At 44.1% G+C, this 19,862-nt stretch overlaps 1 protein-coding gene across 1 annotated transcript in view; it reads right to left on the minus strand.

Annotated features, from left to right (window-relative positions):
* CCDC170 (coiled-coil domain containing 170) overlaps positions 1-19,862 on the minus strand; it is a 244,970-nt gene that overhangs the window by 92,909 nt on the left and 132,199 nt on the right. The window contains exons 10-11 of the mRNA XM_085611791.1: positions 15,683-15,856; positions 2,420-2,662 (exon numbers count right to left, since the gene is read on the minus strand). Coding sequence (XP_085467917.1) covers positions 2,420-2,662; positions 15,683-15,856 — 417 coding nt within the window. The remainder of the gene's footprint in view (positions 1-2,419; positions 2,663-15,682; positions 15,857-19,862) is intronic.

Raw genomic sequence — 19,862 nt, forward strand, 5'->3', positions numbered from 1 at the left:
AGCCCTGCAGCTCCTGAGGTGCGGCAGCAAAAGGCATCCTTCACACCTAGGCTAGGTGAAAGGTATAAACAGGCAGGTAGGTAGTGCTGGAAGCCTCGCTCATGCCCCATTATCACTTGCACACAACACCCGGAGAGGGTCTCAGGCTACACCATGCGTTGCTCATAGGATAAGGAATAATACTTGGGAGATCAATATAATGAGTGGAAAGGGGTGAACCTGTCTGAACCACACGGATGTCGCCCCAATCTCCACACATCAAGCTATAGTGACAAAAGGCATCCCCAACATTCCCGGCACCACATGTAGCAGACCCAACCTGTCTGAACAAGATACATAAAAGACAACGCCAATGCCTGGCCAGGAGGGGCCATCCTCCCTGCACCAGATGCTCATCCAGCAGGCACACCACGAGCCCACAACCCACTTATGGCACTACAGCCATTCAGTGAGTTAGCCATACTGTTTACTGCTGCACCACGTTGGAAGACATGGCTAGGCCACCTCGACAACTACTTCAGGGTGACCCAAGAAACAGACAGAACTATCAAAAGATCCCTGTTACTGCACCGTGCAGGGTAAGAAATCTATAAGGTTTCAAACGCCACCCAGATACTGGGGCAGTATGATATTAAGATGCTGCCATCAGGGTGCATAACGTGCACTTCGTCCCCCAACTCAACCTGGACTTCAAGTGTTTCAAACTATGTCAAGCAAGGCACAGTGAAGAGGAGTCCATCAAGACGTTTTTCACATGCTCGCGTGAGCTGGCGAGCACATGTACCAATGATGATCAGTCAAAAGAAGGTTCAAGCCCAACTCATAGAGGGCTGCCGGTCTGTGATGGTGAGGGGCGTCATACTGCTGCTCACATGACTTGTCCACATCCCACGTGGCATAACTGAAGATGACTCTCTATGGCCAATCCATTTGGCTCACAACTAGGGACATCACCAGCAATGAAGACAGAAGTGATCAACACCATACGAAGCCAACTCAACATGAAACACAACCAGTCACAACACCGGAACCCGTTGAAGGAACTGCAAAAGGTAAGAGGTCAAAGAATGAGGGGGAAGCGGCATTGTTACTGCAGTCCAAAGCCTCACTCTTGAAGACACAGACATTTGCAGCTCCAAGGGCCAATCATCATGGGTGCACACAGACTGCAAAGAGGACCTCTCAGAGGAGGAATGTATATTTCTAATATAAAACCCAGCACCAGTGAAAAGCATCCTGCATTCCCATCCACTGTGCAAGACAGTGATAAGAAAAATGACCATTAAGGCACTGATTGATACAGGAGCATCCGAGAATGTCGTGATCCTGGAGAAGTACCACAAATGAATGCCATAGCACTCTCTGTAACATGATAAAACAAAGATCTACACATAAGGCAGCTGACAACCACTTCTACAGGAGTAATAGACGTGGTGATGCAGAATGGTGAAAAAACAAACTGACCAAGTTCCACATTGCCAGAGAAAGGGCAGAAACCATATGGGTCGCCACACGCCGAAGACCTCAGACTATTCTTTGCACACGCTATCCACACCACACAAGTAGACCACCCCCAGGGCACTTTCTGACACTATTCCAAGGGCTGGGTGCCTCAAAGTACCCCCTGTGAAGTAACACATAGATAAATCGCTGCTGCGACTCCTCACCCTTGTTCCACTGCATCTTATAGCCCTCATTACAGTACCTGTCCCATCACGGTGTTCACCACCTGGTGTCACCAAGGTCTGTTGTTGCACAGCGGGTCTTCCTCCACGGCTGAGCATAGCCGTTCCAAATCCACATCACAAGGTTGCCCTAAACGAAGGAGCCCACACAGGTAAGATTTGCTAATGATTTTAATGCGGACTGCAGCGTGAACACAGAGGAAATCAAACAGCCATTGTCTTACACCAACACGTTTCGGGTTCTATCCCTTCATCACAGGCGTAAGTTCAGCAAACAAGCACAACCCTTAGTGCACCAATATTTGAACGTAGTGCCCGCCCCAGTGGGCGTGGCCGCTCACACGGCCCCCTGGTACTTGCAGTGCACTGAGAGTTTCTCGAGTGAGAGGGCGTGCGTGTTTAGTCCATTAAAATTCATAAAACCACAGTGGGTTGCTGCGACTCCTCACCCTTGTTCCACTGCATCTTATAGCCCTCATTACAGCACCTGTCCCATCACGGCGTTCACCACCTGGTATATATAACTTTATCTGGGTCACAAAGATCATACAAAGTACACAGCACAAGAGGAGTAAAGAACAAAATATAAAAAACATTTTCTTTCATATATTCAACTCCTGGAATGAATATTTTTAACACATAGTTAATGTATCTGGATATCCATCACAGAAATTCTTTTGTGTTCTATTCTGCCTTCAGAAAGCAGCAATAGGCATTGTTTTTTTGTTACTTGCCTTAAGGTCATTGGTGTCAGAGAGTTTGGCTTTGAGTTCAGTATTCGCTAGTTGTGCTCCGCTAAGCTCCTTCTGTAGCCGCTCAACTTTCTTCTGCAACTTTCTGACAGTGAGGTTTGCATCATCTCTCTCTACCGCTAGGGCTGAGCGTACTTGTTTCTCCTCTTCCAGCTGTGCAATTTTCTTACGTAGGAGGTCCATGTGGAGTTCTCTGCTTTCCAACTTCTCTTTCTGGGTTTTTAACTGCATTAGGGTACGCATTTAGTAAGAAACATCATAATGTCTAGTGACAGTTAGACTACTGCAAATTTTCAATAACATTATTGAATGATTAGACAAATGTTGAAAAATAACATTGCCTTTTCTTGTCAATTTAACTATAAATCTCATCTTTTACAGTATTCTCAATCCTAATTTTGTGCATTTTTGTTTTCTTTTTTGTCATACAGTCTTTCCTTACCTTTTTCTTTAACATTCCAAGCCAAGCAAGAAATTGGTTTGGGATGATACATCAGCTTGTACAGTCTGTTCATGCAGCATGTTTGGAGCTGACATGGAAGAGAGGCAGGTTGAGAAAGGCCAAGAGAGGTGTTTAGATTTTACAACAAACAATCAGCACCTCAGATAGGGTGAAGTGTTTGTGGTTGCGGTTGCTTCAGGTGTTTTTTTTCTGCTGCTGAAGATGCAAAGCACACTCTGCAGGGACAAGGCGAAGAAAAGAAGGGGTGTATCTCTGCATGCTAAAGACAGCCCAGTCAAGTTCCCCAGGTCCATACATGATGTGTTCTACCAGTCCAGGATTTTTCTTTGAATTCAGGGACTTGTAGTCTTTTTGTTCCACGTCAATGTAAAGCAGCATTACTAGTCCCAGAATTCAAAGAGAAAACCTGGGCTGGAGCAGCACACGGCACACAAACCTGGCAGGTATGGAGAGGGACATCGGCAAGCCAGGTCAAGGCAGCTGGGGAAGATGGGCATGTGTCAAGAGACAGGGGCTGGGGAAAAAGGCAGAACAAGACACAGTAAAAGTGGTAAGGAGAGGGGCAGAGCATCACAAAGCCTGTTAGACCTGCACTATGTTAGAGTGTCTTCATTCGATGCTAGCGCTACTATACTATCGCAAGAAGAGAAGAGATGGAAAGCAACTGTATGTCCTCCGGGATGAGAAGTTAAAAATACAATGGGTATGATGTGAAAAAAGGGGATGGGTTATCTTTCACACCCTATCTGAACCTGAGGAAAAAAATGGTGAATCCAGCTTTTTTGGAACCGGAATCTTCAATCATAGTATGTAGCATGCTTCATCATAGGCAAACTCACCTTACCCTGGTAAGATGATACCACCAGGGCAGACACAACCTTATCTTTGAGGGAGTTCTTGATAAAACTTAAGCCTGGTTCAAATGGGGATCCAGATAATATAACAAATACCTCAGGGCAAACCCAAATGAATGCCCTTTATTTGTAGGTGCCCTAAGTATGGTTAAAATCCTGTCCTGGATGATTTGGGAACAATGTCCCTTATATCCATTAAGCTGCTAACATGTTTCTGCCCACTTGTGTGCCTAAAAACAGATCTGGGGCATTCATCAGGGCTTTACAATGTTCTCTATAGATAGTACTAGGCAAATCCATACCAGGTGAATAAGGAATGCCCTACCTTCACCAATTGTATAAGCCACCTAATATGGGCATTTACTGGCTTCATGGTTTGGCTCGAGGGTGGTAACTCTTGTAGTCACATATTAGTGCATAAGAAGCACCTGCATACAACCAACATCCGGTTGATGGGCCAGCTGAACTGGCGCAAACTACAGGAGTTGCTACCCTTGAGCCAGATCATGAAGCCAATAAATGCTCATATTAGGGTTGGTTTATACAACTGGTGAAGGTAGGGAAAGTGGGACATTGAAAGTTTGCCATATGGTTCCACCATGTTGGTGGAGTTGTCCATCAAACTTTCAATGCATTGACAGGAACTTCCTTCATGGCGGTTCCTGTCAAGGCAAGGACTCCTGCTGGGCTTGGGGACATCTCAAATGTAGTGAACAGGTACTCTGTCAGGGCAACAGAGTACCTTATTTCATCACCTTGATGGAGTAAATACTGTCTGACAATCAAAATCAGGCCCTTAGTTTTCGATGTTTATGCATCCCTCATATGTTGTAATATAACACATATAACATCCTTGCAAGGGACCATGATCTTGATTAATTAATATGCCTGGCTAGTTACATAATTCACCCTTTGAACCCCAAAGAATGTTCACGGTTCACCTGTTGTTTCACAGTTAAACTCTCAAAGTCTCCCATTCACTGATGAGGAGCAAGTTGGAGGATATTGGGTGGAAATCACAGGGTACCTGTGCCTCTTAGAGGTCTTTGTAGAAGGCCAGACTAGGAACCACGAGTAGTCCCGGCAGAAATCTTAAAACCAGACCGCTACCTTTCTCTCCTCTCTCTCTTACCATTCATCATGCTCTGTCTCTCTCCTTCTCTCTTCTCTTCTCGCTTTATCTCTGTCTTTGCTCTATCCCTCTTTCCATCCCCTAACTCTCTGCTAATGCCCACTCTGTGCCTGCTGAAATAAATACTGGGGAACTGGAGAAAATGACCAGTGGTAGCCCTGGGCCTTCCAAAACCAGCCTCCAATGGCTGCATCCCAAGGGGAAATTCCTGATGACATAAATGGCGACTCTGTGTAGCTTTTGATTTAGTAAAGTATTTTATGATTCCAAGTACTAGGATTAGTAAATGATGTCCTTGCGAAAATGTATCATGGTTCTGGCAGCTGTTTCTTCTCGCTGCTGGTCAAAATACTGTCTTCATGGTTTTTGATTCCACCCTCGACGATTGTATGCCAAAATTTCCCATTTGTGGTCTCCAAATTCTCAAAGATGGAAGAGAAATGAGCCATTGTTAGCTAATAGTGAGCTGGGCCACCAGGAAACAGGGCAATTTGCTGGCACGCTGGAGGAAGGGGAAGCCATTTTTAGTGCAGGAGGGGCTCCCTATTGAGTCCTCAAAGCCATTGTTCAGGAGCTGGCCAAGTCCATACTCCAGGGGTTGTATCTTGATGGTGTCCTCTGGCTCAGTGCAGAGAATATTGCCTATTTGTATGCATCTGCAATGAGTAAAGTAAATCTATTTAACCTGCGAATTAGTGCATTATTTTAGACAACACAGCTCAGAATCAGAAAGAAGAAAACCTTGCTCACTGGTTCGTGCTGTACTGTCAGAGAATCTAACTCAGAGATATATTGGGTTAACTGAATTGGCTTTATGCACTGCAGGCACTTAAACGCAGATGCTCGGGTTGCACTGTAGCCTGGGGGCCCATCATGATACAACCCATGTAGTGCACCTTTTTGGTTACCAAATTGGTGCCAGGTGGTGCCCTCCCAGATTAGGGAAAATGATCTCTCACTGATTGACTTAGTTCTGATGCTCTGAGTGATGTTTCAGAAGGGACCCAAACAATCCACACTGAACAGAGAATTTAAATAGAATCTAAAGTACTTGTCACTTCACCAGTACCCTTCAATGTGAGGAAAAAGAAAAGAGGAAGGGAAAGAATATACTGAAGATAGGATGGAACATAATAAAGGAATTTAGGAAGAAAGGAAACAGCAAGCAAAGGCAGAAAATAGAAAATTGTATTAGAAGAAATTTTAAAAAACTGCAGGAAAAGATCCACACACACAATAAACAGAAGTGGAAAACAACTCATGAAAACCCACAATGTTTTAGAGATGAAAGAAGGGAGGTTTAGAACAAAGGGCACAGGGCTGGAGACGTAGAAGATTCAATAATAGTGTAGAAGAAAAAGAATGACCTCAAAAGAATAAAAGAAAATAGAGGACTGAAGATACTGAGGGAAGAAAGGACCAGCTGTTCAAAAGATGGAAAGAAGACAGCAGAAAAAGAACCAGCCTATAGATAAAACTACCAAAAATATAAACAAGCTATTTATGTTGTAGGTGAAAACGTGAGATACCACGTATGATTGATTGATTTAGCTATTGCCGAATTTGATGTGCAGGTCACCAGTTCTGAGTTTTTAGTTTTGTAGGGCAAGATACCTATAACAGACAGTTTAGCTAGCAGGTCATAAACCTGTTAGAATATTCATTTGCTGCACAGATGTGTATGTATCCAGCAGGTCACTGACCAGTGAGATAGATTAGTGAGTCAATTTACCTGCTTCCAAAGTTTGTGAGTAGCATGTATGTCACGTTACAATTGTGATGTGATAGGTCAGTGGGTAAATTAATTCATTGCACAGATTTGTATGTAATCTGTGGGTCACAGTTCCAGCCCTAGTGAGATAAATCAGTCCCTGCAGTGCAGACAGTATGAGTATATCAGCATAATCCTATGAGTAAAATATAGAAAAATATACACACTGAACCATTTATCCTAAAATTTGCGAATGCTGCACTGGAGATCAGAAAAAAATGCAATCACCCAAAGGCCCTGCCCCTAATTCATTGCCACAAAACTCCTGTGCAAAACCATTGTGGAAACATGCCTAGTGGTGGATGGTACTTTGCATACCAGGCAAATGATGCCCAGGTTATCTTGATGTAGATACTGGCTTTGTTGGTGTGCTTCACAAAGTAGGAAATTGCGCAAAGAGATCTGTTTTAGTGCTTGTCCTACTGGAACAATGTTGGCTATGGTGCTTTACATATGTAAACATTAAAATATTTAATTATTTTTACTTCAGAAGTGTTCTTTTGTAAGGTTTAATAGATCCAGCACGCAAAGTCTCCATTATAAACCACACGTTTAAACTTGGTATATATTTTTAACAGTGACTTTCTGCATGCTTTGCATGTACATTTTAGCATACTTAGAAATTATTCTGCATGCAATACATTTCTCAGTAGGCATATTATCAAGTTGCTGTAAACTCCATCCAAGGATAAGAACATTGAACGCAATGTCCTTTCATTTGATTGTCTGGTTGGAGACTCTGAGTCGAAAGATAAACAATCACATCAGCTATGCACCTTTGACATAGTGTGATTGGAACAGCCCTTATATTTTATAAACATATATAAACCGCCTCGGAGCCTGATTCTGCAGACGAGCACTTCTTCTGCTGGGATTGTCCTGGAACGCTATGCACTGTGTCTGAGAAGCGGCCCTGCTGACTCTAGCCTTTGTCCTGCAAAGGACGATAGCCTGCTCTATACCAGATCTACTTTCTGATACATCAGACACAGGTACGGGGAGTTGGGCTGTCCCAAGAGATCTGGCAGAGGGTACTCCTACTATTCGCTCGCTAGTGTAGTTAGAATTAGACAGGAGTATAATATAACTATATAATCATATACACACATAATAATGTTATAATGGTTGAACTGTTTATCTTTTTCACCATTGTTGTAATGCTGGTGACAATGTTATTTTTCATGCTACTAATAATTGCAGCTCATGCTTTTTACACAATTGCTTCAATAAATGTTTGAAAAGCTAATTGGTATCTTTCGTGTGTCTCCTTTGGGAATGCGTAAGAAACAACAAAATGGTTGAACTGTTTCCACGATTTCCTTAGGGAATTAGAGTGGTCATGTTCTGAGGTTGCAGATACCATCTGGCACCCTGGTATTGTTAGGGGTTCATATGGGGTACTGGGAGCCAGCTAGGAATTAGGCCCACACACTGGTGATATGTATGGACTCAGTCCCCTTATTCTGATAGTTACGTAGTCTGGATACACAGTCCTACGTAATTCATAGGTACTGTATAACAGTTTGTGCAACATGTTACCTTAAAGGCAATATATTTGAAATATTATGCTATAAATTACATTGCTTAGATCCATTTTTTCCCAAACATTCCATGAGATGGAGAGGATCAAGCTCTGTTGCTGCACACTTTCTATACCATTTGCAGCTGACATTTTCCAAAGGGCTGTTTTACGTTTCCTTTCCGTCCATGCTGATGATTTGTATTGTATTGTATTGTATTGTATTAACATTTATAAAGTGCGAAACTGCGACCCTACGGGTATCTAGGTGCTCTGACAGAACGGGTCACTTATGCTGAGGGAGGAGAGGTCCGGGAACATCAGGCTGCTGGAAAGAGCCTTAAGGCTCTTTCTGAATGCCATTAAAGAATCTGTCTGTCTAAGCCCCTGTGGGAGCTTGTTCCACATCCGTGCTCCAACCACGCTAAAGGCCCTCCCACCCAACCTTGAGCGTATAAACCTAGGTTGCGTCAGCAAGCTAGCAGTGTCTTGAGGGGGAATAGCGTGTGAATCTTTCTTGGAGCGGGACAGGGCCCCTCCCATAGGTTGCTTTATGGACTAAGCAAAGGGACTTAAAGAGAACCCTCTCTCTAACTGGCAGCCAGTGGAGATCACGCAGCGCCTGAGTAGAGGAAGAATCGTACTTGCGATTTAACGCCAGCTTCGCCGCAGCTGACTGAACACGCTGTAGCCCCTGCAGAATGTATTGGGGGGGCTCCAAGATACAGGGAGTTGCAGTAATCTAATCTGCTTAGCACCGTGCTCCTCACAACCGTGCTTCGAGAGTCTACGGGCAGCAGTGGAAGAATTCGGCGTGAAAGCCGAAGTAGCCCAAAGCATATGCTGGCTGTCTTATTAGCCTGCGAATCCAGCTGGAGATTGCTGTCAAATAGAAAGCCGAGATTTCGTACCACGCTGACTGGGACCAGTGGAGCCTCATCCGGAAAAAGCCTGAGGTCCACTGGTAGGCGTTGAATCTGCCTTATCGGCGCAAAGTACACCAGCTCGGTCTCATCTCCATTGAACTGCAGGCTATTTCTTTGTAGCCAGTCGATGGTCCGCCTCCTGCAACTATGAAATTGCTCAAGGGGAACTGCCTGTTTCCCTTCCAATGAGAAGACCAATTGTGTATCATCAGCATAATTAATTAGCTCCACCCCGAACGCCTTGATGATTGGAAGGAGTGGCTGTAGATATATGTTGAATAAGATGGGGCTAATGCTAGAGCCCTGCGGTACTCCAAAGGCCACTGGAGTTTTTTCTGAGGAGAAAGGTCCCAGAGTCACCATTTGATGTCTTCCCGCCAAGTAGGAGCGAAGCCACTGTAGTGCCCGGCCCTTCACCCCAAACTCCTCCAGACACTCCAGCAGGATTGTGTGATTCACTGTGTCGAATGCGGCTGACAAATCCAGGAGCACCAAAACTGCGGTGCTCCCATTGTCAGCCCGCATTCGCATATTATCCAGCATAGTGACCAGGGCTGACTCCGTTCCGTGGCCGGGACGGAAGCCAAACTGGTCCTTATCCAGCAGATGGTTTTCCTCTAAGTAGTCCGAAAGGGACCTACTTACAACCTTTTCTAAGATTTTAATAGGAAAAGAGAGGAGAGAAATGGGCCGGAAATTAGCTGGAATAGTTGGATCCAGAGTTGGTTTTTTGATAAGTGGGGAGACCACTGCCTGTTTCCAATTCTCTGGCAATCAGACCCACTTCCAGAGACTGGTTGCAGATCTGGCGCAGCCATGGGAGGGTCAAGTGACCATAGAGCTTCCATGCCCTATGGGGCAGGGGGTCAAGAGGTGAGCCAGAGGAGATACTGTGAGCCGTTGTAACAAACAACACGTCCGTAAAAGAGGGGAAAGTAGTTAAGGAACAGTGGCGGCTCGATCTCTCATTGGCCAACCCCTTGTCTAACTCCTGGTCGGCTGTAACATTATCCTTAAAAAGATCAGTTAACTTAGCCACTTTATCTTTAAAGTGGTTAGCAATCTCATCACACAGCTTATGTGATGCTACTGCTTTGTTCTCGAGACAGTGCGGGCCGAAATGGACCTTACAATTTTGAACAGTTCCTTAGCCCCATTTGAGGCTTGCACTATAGAGTCAGCATAAAAATTAGCTTTTTGCTCCATAATGAGCTGCTTATATCTGCTCTGTGCTGATTTTAGTGTCAGCTTGTCCATGTCCAGGTATCCCTTCCTCCATTTCCTTTCAGTCCGTCTGCAAAGCTGGCTTTGCGCTCTCAGATCATCATAGTACCAGGGAGCAGACGGTTTATCCCTAATTCTTATCTGTTTCATCGGGACTAGATGATCTAGGTCAGCAGTGATAAACTCACAGTAGGCGTTATAATTCGCCTCCACCGTATTGGAAGCCTGATAGAGGCTAACTGTAGGAGGAGAAAGAAGGGTGCCCGCTTTTGCGAGTTTGGACCAGTTTCTGCCTTCCCGATACAATACTGCGGGTTTAGCTTGGGCTGAAGTAACAGCTATCAGCAAGTTAAAATGAATAAAATAATGGTCAGTCCAAATTTGGGGCTGAATGTTTAAGAGTCTAGCCTCGGACTCATGTGCGAAAAGGAGATCAAGTATGTGGCCTCCCTTATGAGTAGGGGAGGTGACTAATTGCTGAAGGCCAAGACTATTGCAGGTATACATCAAGTCCCTTAACTGGTTCTTCATGTTAGCATTATCCCACCAGTTAAAATCGCCCAGAATAACCAGTTTGGAGTGTGATAGTGACAGGTTGGTAATAGTATTCAAAAGAGGCTGCAGTGGGGTGTTGCTCCCAGGGGGGCGATTGCAGAGCATACCTGAAAATAGATTGCCACTGCCTCCATGAAACGAGAAGGCCATTACTTCAATACCTTCCAGCTCATCCATCTGAAACAAGAGGGGTCGAAGACCCTCCCTGTAGATTAAGCCCACCCCACCTCCTTTGCCTCTCTTTCTGGGTTTATGTAGGATTTTGAAGCCCTCAGGGCAGGCAAGGCCGACCTCCACTACTGATTCTGCCCTGATCCAAGTTTCCGTAAGGAATAGGACGTCAAGCTTTAGATCTTCAATCAGTAGTGCGATTTCTGTGTGGTGCTTGACTAAAGATCTACTGTTAAGCAATCCACAGTTGAGATTATTTGGCGCCTTCGTGCACCTTTCGTCTACACTCACTCCGAAAAGGGTGGCCTTTTTCACCCACTTGGTCTGGGAAGTTACACGTTATTCATCCTGCTGCCTATCTCTAATAGCTGTGTCCTGGAATACGAATCGCGAACATTGGTAGCGTTATGTGAGTCGTCAGTCGTCCTGTACTCGTCCGGAGCGTGGACGGGCGCAGATGGGCTTGCCTCTGGCGCGCCGTAGGCGCGCCGTAGGCGCGCCCGCTGTACGCGCTGTGCGCTAGCATTTGTCCTCTTTTATATCCTATACCCTTGTGGTCCTGGTGCCCCTATCAATATGGCGCCTGACTACAGCCTTCAAGCCTGTCCCAAGATGGCGTTTGGCACAGCGTGAGGCGAAGGGGATCCCGCTCGAGCAGCAGGTGAGAGAGGATATGTTTTAAAGTGCGGGTATGCGGAGGGTTAAAAAACGCTAAAAACATACACATAAGCACACAGTAAAATATTAGTTGCGGTCCCGTGGCAGAAAATACACCGTGAGGATCCGAATCAGAACGAAAAGTATTTAGCAACAATATGACAGTTTTAAAAACAGTATAGCAGCAGCAGCACCCGAGACAGCCTCTCGGCTACTCAGCAAAGTGCGATTTACTAAAAGAATTACTACTGATTTCAAATTTGACTAATGATTAGCCTGTGATTACTGCATACTTAGAAAAGAAAGAATAATGTGAGGATAATGTGTGTCAGAACACATTTCAAAGGATCACGGGGCAAGCAGGAGTTACTTAGCCTAATTGTGATGGCTGAGGCCGTTTACTTATGATGTCCGGGGCCTAGCCTACTATCAGCTTTGATCAACTGGGCCAAGTACCCCTTCAGCACTTGACTCTTAGTGGTAGCATGAGTTGAGCTGTCAAAACCTTCTCGGGTAGGAGATAGGTGCAAGGAGTACACAAGCTCACAACTCAATGTATATTCATCAACCTCAAATAATAAAACTTCCAGCCAATTACTCATGTTTGAAAAGTAGTATTTATACACACACAAAGCAAAATATAACACTCTTTATAAGGTCTCTATTCTAGTACTGGGCACCAGGGCACACTCTTCTAGCTACAGGGGTTATTCTCCATTAACGTGAGGCAACACCCAGGCTAGGCCCCACAAGAGAACATAAGTCCTTGAAGTACCATTATGACTATTCAAAGTACAAGTGGCCCAGCATCTTTGGCACTTCAGTCAGAGGGGATTACCACCCCATGGATTCTGCGACTCAAAGTATATTCTTATCTGATCCCATTGCAGGTGCGATGGAAGGCCTGGGAACATTCTGCCGTCCTGGATCAAGCTCAACTGTGGCTGGTGCTTGGCAATGAGCAGTAGTCTCATTGAGGCCAGCATGTGGTCTGGACCTCAATGGCGCACTTTTGTTGTTGCAGTAAGTTACTTCGGTCTCCGATGGCAGACCAGGGGTGCTACTTGAATTCAGATGATAAAGTAGCTGCTCTGTGTTCAAAGTTGCACACTCTTCATTGGCAATGGTCCTCTACTTCCTCTGCAAATTCAAACTTTCATACGACTGTCGCTTTCCTCGCACTCCAGGCCACAAAACTGCACATGGTGACCGCCCTTTCTTCACCACAGCGCTGGACCAGGGCCATGGCCCTTCAGTGTCACCGTGACCCCCATCTGGCATATGGGGGTCGAATTCCATGCATTTAAGGTAGAGTCTCTGTTCAGGTCACATCACTTCACCGGGTGACAGCTCTCTACACCCCAGCACTGCACCAGGGAGATGGCCCCTAAGCTTCACCATGGTCCCCACCTGGGGTATGGGGGCAGATAGTCCAACCGGTGTGGGCTTCCAATCTTCTCTGCGACCCCCCCCCCACTTGGCATTAAGGGAGACACCACAGCATGCACAGGTACCCAAACCGATTGGTGCACTGATTCCAACAGATCAGAATCTCCCCTGCTGGGGATCCTCTAGAAGGATTCCCACTGGACCTCACTCCCTTCAGGTGATCTCCTTTTCCTTACCAGGGTCTATAGCTCTTGGCTCAGATAGTAGCTGATGCTGCAGGCACCAGGGCGAGTGTACTTGGTTCTCATGGCTAATGCCCCTCACCCACCATGGGAGACTGCCAGCTTCTTAGTCACCAGTCATGGTCACAAAAGGCAGAAGTAATTCTCCTTGCTGATATACAGCTTCAGTTTGTTCAATTGGGTGTCTCAAGCTCCCCGTTATATAATCCATTGCAAAACAAAAATTTAATTTAGTGTCTCTGTCTTTGAAGTTTGTGTTCTGGGAGTTTCTCACTTTGAATTGCCCATTCCACAGTCTTGCTCTTCTTCCAAAGAGCAGTCTATCAAGGTAGGAGTGTCTCCAACACTGATAGACACAACCACAGGACATCAGAATGACTAGGGGATCACACCAGGGTATGAGCCTCAGTGATATGTGTATCAAAGGTTACAAAGGGCCCTTCAACCTTACTTTTTATGATTTCCTTATTCACTCATCTCCTTCCTGAGATATGTTCAGGTGTTTGTGGCTATTAACCTCTCTTTAGAATCAAAGAGCCTCTTTTGAAGTATACTGAAGAGCTGGACCCTACTTTCTCCAGTATGTGTGCCTTAGCCTGCCCTCAGGAATACAGCAATCCACAAATATGTGGAGCAGCATAAATTAGAACTCCACCTCTTCATATGCCACACATATATTCAACGGATTTACCAGTATTTATTTGTGCCCCTCTATTAACCAAGATTAGTAGGTGGCTATATTTACCTTAAATGAGGGTGCTCCATATATTTAGTTGAACCATAATCAATGTATTCACATTAAATGGAATAATGTATATCTTTCTTAAAAACAGTCCCTATATTTATTATGATAAATGCATTTATGTAGAAGCCAACTTAAAGTTAACGTTGGCGTAATGTGTAATCAGGCCCAAACAACGTGGATGTCATTTAATTAAATGCTTTGCAAGTGTTATGTTTTCCTTTCGTCTGCAGGCATCTTATCATTGCGTTCATTAAGTTAGAATAGGCTTATTGTTTATTGTATTAGACTGATGGATAGTTGCAACTTAATGAGAAGTTGGCCTCAGACATGGATATTGAGACGATGAGAGAGATCCTCCTGTACCAGGCAGACCAGACTGATGTTACAGCCAAGGTCCTTTGTTCAGTGTTGGGAAACTAGGGAGCCCACCTGCTACCAGAAAGCACTGTCTCCGGATTGGTCCTTTTGGAGGGAACTAATATGGACAGTCTTTTAGAAGTTTCTTTCATGCTTCAACTATGTGTCCTTTAGAACTATAGAATAGTTTTAGCAGATTCTATCCTGAATTCATGGAGATAAGACTTCTTCTCAACTGTGCTGATTTCCTTGTCTTTATTAGGCTACATGCTTGAGCACTCATGCTTTCTCTGCCGTGAGCCTTTAACTTGGTTCATCTGATGCTGACACCTTCCTCATAGAATTTCCTCTTCCCACTTTCAACGCTTTATTTACAACCAGCAGGGTGTTCGCTTTGATGATTTCACTAAGATATTAAGATTCAAGGGTCCCTGTTCCATCATCTGTAGGGGGGCTCTTCAACCGCCACAAGCTCCTCCAGAAAGTAGTGGGGCTTTAAAATGTAGTCCAGAGACTTTCATGTATGGTGCCCTTCACAGATACATATACACCCCAGCACACACACATAACTGCGCATGCTGACTCTCTTGGACTGTACCCCTTAACTGGCCCACATACGTTCCAGCGCACACACACAACCATGCCTGCTGATTCTCATGTACTGTACCACTTCTCAGGCACACATATATGCCAGTGTGCACACGCAACCACATGCATTGATTCTCATATACTGTACCATTACACTGGCACACATGCATTCTAGCATGCACACACACCCACACGTGCTGTCCAGCATTCCATACAATACAATGTAGGCCAAGTGTGTGTTAAGCACACCGAAGCAGACCTTTGCACTCCTGTGAAAATGGGTAAAAAGGCCCTGTCACTCTACTGATCACTATTACTGAAAACACGGTATGCTGCCACCACCATGCTCATCCTACTTAACTCCAGATGAAGACAATTGCCTACCACCACCCAGGGGTAGCTCTTTGGGTGTCCCACCCATTATTAGCAACACATAGTAAGACAGGCCAAGGACATGAAGTACATGCATAATCTGTCACATAACCAATAAATTGTTACCAAAGATCCAGGTATCACAGCAGCTGGAACATGCCCATTAGTATGCTAGGGCCTTGTCCATCCCAACAATGCAAACCACAACAGTTTAGAAACTTACCAGTATCTTATGATCTGATGATGTATATTATTCACATTTATGGTAATGGCTTCCTACCTTCCTTTGCAAGTTGTGCGCAAGAGTCTTATTCTCAATAATAGCGTTTCCTTCCAGCTTTGCGAGTTGCTCTGCACGGGCTAAACATGCCTCCAGCCGCATATCGAAGCCAATATCAGCTGTCACACTGCTCAACCTCATCTTGTCAGAAAGCTGCTCCAGGAACCTGAGGTACTGATTCAATGAATGATACGGTGAGTAGGGTTAAACACAGTAAGTGAATGAAAACAGTTAACTGTGAGTTTATCAACCAGAAAATTGACTTTATTTAGAGGTTGGCATACTGAGTAATCCACTTCAAGCAAGGCATAGTACTCTATCCGGCAAACTGACTGTCCACTCACTCTTCTATTAGTCAGGCAAGCTGCCATGTCTCCGCTGGCAGAGGCTCCACTGGGTCCACCTGTGGAAAGTGTTGACTAACAACCCATCAAGTGATGGTCCATTAATCAATAGATATTAGACCATCTGCCCTACCTAGTGCAGACATTCAACCATCTTTTTTCCAGTACAGCACCTGCAAGAAAATCTGGCATTCTTGAACTGGAAAAAATAAAAATGACTCACACATGCTTGGAGAAAACTCCTAGAGTGTCAAAGGTATTAGTTGTTTGTTTTCTAAAAAAAAAAAACTACCACTTTAGGAGTTAATTTCTGAAATACCTAAACTTTGCTGAGTGCCCGCATTAAACAGGGTGGCCACTCAGCAAAGATGCACTACCTTCGGAAGAGGTTCCATGCCAGTGGATCCTCTGAAAGCATAGAGATTTTTGCCAGGCAGGTATATCACTAAATATGGCAGGCATTCATGGAACATTGTAGTAAAGGTTATGATCCCTGACATTCTGGACGGATGGAGAACTGCCCAACGAACCCTAAATGAGCCCAAATATCTTCACAAAAGTGAAATCAAATCAAATCAAAAAAGACTTTATTCCATTGCTTTTTGAGACAATCATAAAAGTGCATAAAAAGAAAACAGTTAATTCATTAAATACAATAAAAGTTCATATACAATACATAGTTAGAGTTAAAAGGCTTTATCATACATGCAATCGTACTAGTCTCCATAATTACTGAATAATACATTTCCCGTGGCTAAATACTTTTTAGAAAAACATGCCTACCCTCCAGACTCTATGTACATCGTTCAGGAGCTGCAGCACAAGTAGTGCAGGGCGACATTGTCTCAGCCCCAGCTCCTTTAGGATTGAAACAATCCAGGCTTTCCTTAAGTTACTATAAAATCTGCAGAATAGAAGGACATATATTGTTGATTGTTCTGAACAGTTATCACACGGACACAGTCCCAATACTCGGGACCAATCGTTCATAACAGAAAAGCTCACAAGCCTGTGGAAAATACTACATCTAAATCGAGTTAATAAAAACCTGCCAAAGCCACCAGGTACAAATAATAAATAAGACTGAATACTAAAAGAAGATAAACTCAGTTGATTGTGCTGGATAGTGGGCTTTAGACTCTCTGTTGCTAGTCTTATCGAGTCCAGAAGCAAAAGGCGCTCTCTTTTTAAATCCTTTCTACTAATTGATTGCATAGTTCTCGAGTTGCTATAATATTCTGAGTAACCGAGATCGGACATAAAGTTTCTGATGAACCTCAGCCACGGAATCAATAAAGCTCCTTCAAGTTTTAGACTATCTGCTAAAATATCCTGATTTCACTTTGTCTCAGGTTTTGTCTAGATCCTATGCCATAGGAGAATGGCCTCCATTTTTCTTAGATCTGAAATATATGGCAGGCCCAGCTCTGAATGGCAAACATACGCAGGCTACTGGGAACAGCTCAAATATATCTCAAAAATATATTTCCCACCGTTTGCAGCGGTTGTTTATCTGCAAAGCCCCACACACCCGCTCCATACATGGCTGCAGAGATGCATTTCGCTTTGTAAATCTGTATTAGCTCCAATGGCACTCTTCTCCCAAGTTTCCTCATAAAATTGGCAAGGGCCATTGATGATCTAGCAAATGCAATTTTTTTGCCATGATGTCTCTTGTCCATGAGTCACTATGGTCAAAGAGTATAGGCAAGTATGCAAAACTATTAGCGTTCTCTATTTTCTGTCCTTCCAAAAACATGTCCCTGCACTTATGACTCTCCAATCCACATCTCATTATATATGTGTTTGAGGTGTTCACCTTAAGATCCAAGTGGCCCATAAACTTAGTAAAACCCGTTGTAAACCTATTTGGGTGCGGGACAATAAAACCGCATCATCTGCATAGAGAACTGCGGGAATGGGACGTGCAGCTATTTGTGAGAAGTCTTTGTTATCCTTAAGCAGTGCCTGACATAAGCCGTTGATGTAAAGATTAAAAAGAAAAGGGGCCAGGACGCATCCTTGCCTGACCCCTCTCCTAATGGGGAATGAGGCCGTGCGATTTCCGCCCAAGCCAAAAGGCACTCGTGCCTTGGCATCGTAATTTAGGCGTCTAAGGAAGTTAATAATTTGTGTGTCCACCCCTATCTGCTCAAGGATAGCCCACAGCTCCTCATGTCTCACAGAATCAAAGGCAGCAGTGAGATCGACAAAACCTGAAAACAGTCTGCCTTTCTTCACCCGCGTGTACTTCCCAACTAAAATAGCTAAATTTAAACTCTGCCCCACTGTCCCCAGTCCCTCATGGAAACCGTATTGAATATCAGACACAACATTGTTTTCTTCTGCCCATTCATGTAGACGTCCCAGTATTATACGTCCAGCCACTTTAGTCAAAGCATCTAATAAAGAAATGGGCCTGTAACACTTCAGGTCCTGACGGTCCCCCTTTTTAAAAATTGGGACGATGGTAGATTCAACCCAAGTTGTTGGAAAGGGGGCAAGGCAGCTGGCCGTTAAAACCTGAGTGATAATTGGCCCCCATAGTTCAATATTAGATTTAAAAAGATCTATGGGGACCCCATCCAGTCCCGGAGCCTTACCCCCCGAGCTCACAGACAGGGCATGTGTCACCTCCTACAGTGTAAACCAAAGATCGAAGTACTGGGCCTCAGAGTTGTTAGTGGTTTCCCTATGAACGCTCTTAGTGTGGGTGGCAAGATTTCGATCTGTATTGTACACCCCCGAGAAGTAGTCAATCCACTGCTTCTCGGATATAGCAACCTCTATTGACGGCCCTTGCCCGGAATTCAGAAAGTGTGATTTTACCACCCTCCCAAATGCCAAAGGGTCTCCCATTTTAGAGGCTTCATGAAGAGATTCGCAGGCTTCATTTCTTATTGTGGCTTTTCTTTCCCTAAAGACCACTCTATATTCCCCTCTTACCTTTCTTATATTTACAACATTTAAGGAGTCTTATGTAGTTCCTTTTTTAAGTTAGTATAGGCTTGTGTACACTTTTAATCAAACCATCCACATGATTTTCTTTTATTCTTCACTGGGACAAATAACAACTCTCTTACAGCCTCTGCTATTAGCTGAAAGGAAGGGAGGGTGCTAACTGGTGTAACCGCCTCACTCAAACAAGTGTCGAAAGCTGGTCTGCACTTGTCTATCGCTTTTTTGGTGATCACTACGGGGTCCACCATCGACCAACGGAGGCTGTAGCCATTTGTCTTATTAATAGAAATGTCAGATAAGGCCTGGTCTATTATATCTTTACTATGCGACTTACTGGATGGTATAAAAACTGAGAGACATAATGGGAAATGATCACTCAATGAGATCTCATCCATGTGAAAAGAATATAATCTGTGGGCACGTCTGTTCGATATAAGAATATAGTCTATAGTAGAGTGACAGCCCCTGCCATTAAAAGTGTGGGACATAGATAAGGGTTTATTAGTTAACTCGTTAGCAAAGCCCAAGTCTATACTAAAAATCAAGTTGTTGTACAAGTCCCCCAGTGGAGAATGACGGAAGTGGGAATTACTAATACCTTCTTCAGTTAAAACACCACAGGTTTTACCTCACTCACTTAGGCACAAGGCGCGATTAAAATCCCCTACCATGCTTAACATCATATTCTCTGTGATTTTAGTGTATAATGCCTGCAAGTTATTAAATAATTGCAGTAAGATGTTACTCACTTTTTCTGGAGGAATATTATTGTAGAAGTTTATCAATAATATACAGAAGTTTCCTTCAACATAGATTAAGATCAATTGATAATAAGGTTCCTCTGCCTGAAGCTCTATCTTTTTCACGTCTAACCT

This window comes from Triturus cristatus, chromosome 6, assembly GCF_964204655.1.
Source record: "Triturus cristatus chromosome 6, aTriCri1.1, whole genome shotgun sequence".
Taxonomy (NCBI): Eukaryota; Metazoa; Chordata; class Amphibia; order Caudata; family Salamandridae; genus Triturus; species Triturus cristatus.